Below are 5917 nucleotides of genomic sequence, written 5' to 3' on the forward strand. Positions count from 1 at the left end.
ACCGTTTATTTCTTGTTCCTGTGTTGTTATTTTCAGAGTTTACAGGGGATTTTAGGTGAACTCGGGTTTGATGATGAAACTTTTTCCTCATTTTATTTCTGGTATTCAAAGACAAATAATGTAATTTAGGAAAAACTGTATTTCTGTTTGATGTAAAGAAACAAAAAGTATCAAAGTAATGTTATTAAATGTAGATGTTGCAGCCTGATTGGTTGGCCCTTACACTTTTAATCTCAACAAATCTGGCCTTTTTTCAACAAAAAGTTTGGACATCTTTGTGTTAAAGTTCACATATTTAGTCAATTCCTGCAGCTGATATTTATGACTTTTGTCTGTTAATAAAAGTCTAGAGTTTAGTGCCCTCTGTGACTCTTGACAAACTGAGCTCAAGCACGATTGAAAACTTTACCTTTTCTCAGCCTCCAGTTTGTCCATCCGCTTCCACAGTCTGTTGACCAGAGCTTCTTGTTCTTGCTCCAACGTGTTCTCAAGGTCGATCTTTTCTCGCCTCAACTGCATCAGACAAGTGTTGTTTGTGTGAAGAGTTAGAAAATTCCTCACGCTGCAAACATCATTTCACACAAACATCCTGTTCAAGTTCAAGGTCTCTGTCCAGATCAGCTTCGATGCAGAACTGGAGTTGTGAGCGTCTCGTAAAAAGAGAATAAATCAAAAACATTTGGTTTCTAAGAGACAGAAAATATTTCTTGAGCAAATGTGTTTTTGCTCCGGAGAGAAATTACACCAAAACATTATGAGAGAAAGGAATCCACATATGTCAACATCAGTTTGTGAGAATTTAGAACTAAAATCATTAAAACTTAAAGTGAGGTGGGATCAACTCAAAGATCTACCTGTTCTAGGGTGAGCTGCTTTGAAATGGTTTCATTCTCCATTTTCTTGATCTTTTTCATGAGCTTGTTAACCTGGAACTCTTGCTCCTGCTCCAAGTGCTGCTCCAGCTCTGCCTTCTCATGCTGGAGCTGTGGAGGAAAAGGGAAGAAGAAACATTTCAGAGTCAAGTTAGAACTCTTTAAGGTCACAGAATTTGGTTTGAATACTTTCAAAAATGATGGAGAGAGACAAGAAACAGTTTTTTTTGGAAGCTGAGAAGGGTGTGGCAGAATCTAATTCAACATGCGGCCTCTCTGGATGGATTATGCAAGTGATTAGTCATGATGCAGACGGCCATGTGAAGGAAAAGCTGCACAGGAAAAGTGGAAAGAACCGTTTTCATAATCCAACTAAACCTATTTCAAACCTCTTGAAATGAATCCTTTATATTTTTACAGAAATCATTGTTTTAGTCACAACCTCAACGATAATTCAGATAAAATAACTCCCACTTATGCAAACTATCTTGATTATAAAGTAGCATATTTATTGGGCTTCACCACAATTGTTGGACATCCTAAAGCTGTTTTATATAATCTCTCTATTAAGGTTTTTAGCTCTAAATCTACTTTAAGAGGCAACAACAGGTTTGGATTTAATACATTTTCACTAGTGCTGGGTATCAATAATAACTCACAGAATCAATTTGATTCGATTCATAAGAATTGATTTGATTTTGATTTTTTAAAATTCTTTTAATCATCTCGATTCATTTTTTTATTTTATATATTTATACACATTTGTTTTGAAATACATTAATAACAAATGTTTTTAATATATTTATATTAATCTGATGTATTAGTGAAATTATGACATTGTTAATAGCGTACAGTTCTAAAAGCAGAAATTCTATCAAAAATATTCAGATCATTAACATTGTAAACATTGTTCTGCTTCTCCTGGAGGACGTTTCAGTTTGACCACTAGGTGGCGATCACGCAATAGCATTACACCTTATTCCAGAAGAAGAAGAAAGTATAAGCAAAAAACGCTCGACCGAATGTTAGCATTATATTATGGGAAATTCCTTTAAACATTAGCATCAAGCTAGCGGACTTTAGCATTATGTGCTAAATCGATTTATATTTTTATGAACTGATTATTAATCTATTAAGCTTAAATCGATTTTATTAACCTAGTCCTAAAAAAACAGATCACAAATGTGAGAAAATGTCTCCAGACTTCTAAAAAGATTATAAGGTAATATATTTAATACTTTTCTTCCCCACAAATTATTTGACTCCCAAATTAAAATATATATTTTCAAACATCCATAATCTCTCATGTCAAAAGATTTCTACCTTTACTAAATCTGCTTTAAGGGTGTTTTTAACTAAAGATAACAGGGTTAGATTTAATACATTTTCATTGGATTTTGTAATAAGAACCACAATGGGTTAAATTTGCTGATAATTCAGTAATTATAGAGCATGTTCTCTAGAAAAAGTCACAATAATGATACGATAAGTTGGGTTCACATCATAGTAAAGTTGTTAAGTGGCACCAATTTGAGGAAACAGATTTTAGAGATTAGAAAAAGGAAGTTTGTAGAAAAGTTGATAAATTTCTGTTGACAAAAAACATGTTGTGATATTTTTACTTTACACAACTTTCTCCATAGAAGACACAAGAATAATAATACATATATTTATTAAGCCAAATTCCCCACAAACACTCACTTGCATGAGTTTCCTTGACAGCTCATTGGTGAGAAACTCTTCCTCCTTCTCATAGTTGACTGCTAAGGTCTCCTTCTCCTTTTGGAGGGCCTGGATCTTCTTGAACAAAGTGTTGCTGATGAACTCTTCCTCCTGTTCTGCTCTTGCTTGCTGCGTGAAAGATTAATGGGAACAACAAATAAGGAAAGATCTGTCAAACAAAGTGGTTTTTATCTGGATTAAACCGGAGAATCGACAGATAAACACCAATCAATCAGTCTGCTGCAGTGAAGTCTGCAAGCCAAATAGGAAGCTTAATTTTACCAGATGACTCAAGAGATATTGCAGTGTAAGCTGACTTGCAGCGCAGGAAGGAGTGACACATTAGGGCTGAAATGTGTGGAGGAGCAGCTAGCATTTCAGTGTGATGATACGTTTGCCCTTGCCAGCCTCATTATTCATCCCTAATTCCTCTCAACTCAAGGTTAAAAGGCAAGAACTGAGAACTTTAAGGGTTAGTAGCCAGAATACCAAATAGTTCATTCATTTAAATGAGGTTTAGTTTCCACACTGATAAAGTTTCTGTTGAGCTCGTTAAGTTTGGCCTACATACTCCTCATCCATCCAGCAGATCTGTTACACATTTATATGAGGCTGTGGCTCAGTAGCCAAGCATGTACAAGAATATGACGCGACAGTTCAGGCACATTTTAGAGCTATTTTGTGTTCATTTAGAACACATATCTTGCTAATTTAATGGCGACGTTATCCAAATAGAAACTATTTCTACTCAAATTACTAAAGTCAATGTTTTAAACTATGTACTGATGAGTCAACGTGTAGTTTGGCATCGTTTTGGTACAGTTTTGCTAACGTTAGCCACAATTAGCTAAATGAAAAAACAAAGCAGCTCTGCTGGCTAATTTAGCATCAATGTTTACAAGATAAAAACAGCAAACCCGGAAAAAACATTAACTCAGCTGCCCTCAACTTTTAACTATTATATTGCTGTAATTTATGGACAAACTTAAACAAAAAATTAGCATTGCTAACTTGCTGACAAATGCTGTGTACTTAATAGCGTGGGTTAGCATGTAGCAGTTAGCTTGCTAACGTTACTCACAATGGTGACGCTAGCTTTGCGAAGGTCTCGGTTCTCCTCCTGCAGGGCTTTGCACTTCAGTTTAAACGTCTCCAGCTCAATTTTAAGAACTTTGTTCTCTTGCTGCAACGATGCAAGACGATTCGTCAGCTCTTCCAGGCGAAACTGTGAAATGACTATGCTCGGTTTTGCAGAATTGGAGGCGGAGGAGGACATCGGAGTGGCTGAACTGCTCCCCGCTCCGTCAGTGTCGCTCTCGCTCGCGCTGTCCGCCATGGCTGTGCGACAGTGTGGAGCAGAGGAGGGAGGAGGAGGACAGCAGTTGCAGATACTACGGCAAGCCAAAAGCGCCAAAATTAAGAAGAACGCATGCCCAAATGTTTATGACCAAATAAGACTAGAAAAGTTGCATTAACTGCGATAATGCTAGTGTGAATGCTTAAAATAGTCAATGAAGATGTTGTAGGTTTTTGCTGAAAATGTAAAAGCTATTAGCAAAATGTTAAATTTGCTAAAAGACTGGAAATTTCGTTAAAAAAACTACGAAAGAGCGCTGAAGTTGACCTAAATTTCTGAAAAATGTATAGGAAAATGATTTAACAATCTTTAATAGATGGCAATTTTGCAAAAATATTTACTGTGTTGCTTAAATATGAACTAAACTCCAAATTAACATAAAAAAAACTCAGTAGATGCCAAATTAGCCAAAAAAGCTAGCACGCTGCTTAAATACTAGCTAAACTCCAAAGTAGCCTAAAATTACAAAGTAAAGTAAATTAGTCAAAAATGTTAGCCTGTTGCTAAAATAAAAGATAACTCTAAATTAGCCCTTAAGTCAGTAGAAAACTAATTCTATCTACCTCAGGGAATGTGTTACCAAATTATGCTAGATTAACGTTTTATAGGCTCTTCAAACGAAAATAAATAAAAAATCGATACTTGGTGAGAACCTACCGAGAAATTGCAGGACTAAATGTTACAATATGTAGCAATATCGATATTTTAGCACATCCCAAACTAGTGCCATATTTTTAACCAGAACCAAAAGAAAAAAGAGCATACAGTATCTGCAGAAAACCAGTCTGTCTGGATGCACATATCCATTTTGAATAGAAATGACGAGTATGTATTTTAAAATGCACCAAATAAAGCTGTGTATTGCACAAAACAACGATTTGATTCACATGATAATTGTTTGATGATTCGATTCATAACTGAGATTGGTTCATTTTGAATAATTCCATTTCATCTGATTCACTAACCTAAAATCAATCCAGGACATCTTTAGCCAAAAAAATCAAAGATAGATAGCCTGAAATACTGAGCAGTACAGAGGAAGTTTTCTAGATTCCACGAATTTCTTGAAAGATAATCCTGCACATATTTTAACTAATAATGTATTTACCCATTGTTTATTTTCCAGAATTATTAAATCATTTTTTTTAGAATTTACTACCATAAGTATTCATTGTTTGTGGGTAATGTCTGTGTGTGTTAATAGAGGTGGGTAAAGGGTGGATTGGGGTTTTCTCCTTCTATTGATTGATGTATTTGTTTGTTTCTGTTTTTAATTGTAAAGCGCTTCAAGTATTATGGGATTTTTAAATAAAGTTTGACTGATTGAATAGTTTTCTTTATGTAAATTGTACATATTCTGATGAGCTTTATTCTACCTTTGTGTGTCTTTGTGGTTGTTATTGTAAAAAATAACATGTTCTTATTAGCTTACCTGTTTAAAAAAAAGGCTAATTAAAAAAAAAAAGTTCAGGCTGCTTCTGTTTTCCACATAAAAATAAAAACGGAACATAATTAGAACACTATACCACACTGTATGGTCACAAAAGTCAAAGTATTTCCACGCATTGGACTGTAAGGATGGCTTCATTTTTTCAGCCATCACATTTGTTGTCACTTGTTTTTGAGTTATAATAAAAAAAGAAACTACTATTTCTCAATCCAAATAATAGTTTCTAATATCTATTCTGATAAATTTATTTAATTTTGAAACATTTTAATAAATTAGGTAAACTTGATTCAATTCGATTAACAACTAGCCTTCGACAGATCGATTATTTGTTTCACGTCTTACTAAAAATAGAAGCTGATGCTATAGATCAGGGATGTCACTCAATCGCACACGGGGGCAAAATCCAAAACACAAATTAGGTCGCGGGCCGAACAGGATAAACATTTATCAAACACTTTGAAACTAAATTTTTATCATTTTGAAACCATATGTTTTTAACATAATTATGAAGTAGAT

General features: G+C 34.5%; 1 protein-coding gene across 1 annotated transcript in view; it reads right to left on the minus strand.

The window, feature by feature from the left end:
- Positions 1–3983, minus strand: part of LOC112162213 (coiled-coil domain-containing protein 6) — a 17779-nt gene extending 13796 nt beyond the window's left edge. The window contains exons 1-4 of the mRNA XM_024297955.2: positions 3676–3983; positions 2574–2723; positions 855–983; positions 410–513 (exon numbers count right to left, since the gene is read on the minus strand). Of these exons, the coding sequence (XP_024153723.1) occupies positions 410–513; positions 855–983; positions 2574–2723; positions 3676–3930 (638 nt within the window). The 5' untranslated portion in view covers positions 3931–3983. The remainder of the gene's footprint in view (positions 1–409; positions 514–854; positions 984–2573; positions 2724–3675) is intronic.
- Positions 3984–5917: the final 1934 nt, after the last annotated feature.

Source organism: Oryzias melastigma, linkage group LG15 (assembly GCF_002922805.2).
Source record: "Oryzias melastigma strain HK-1 linkage group LG15, ASM292280v2, whole genome shotgun sequence".
NCBI lineage: Eukaryota > Metazoa > Chordata > Actinopteri > Beloniformes > Adrianichthyidae > Oryzias > Oryzias melastigma.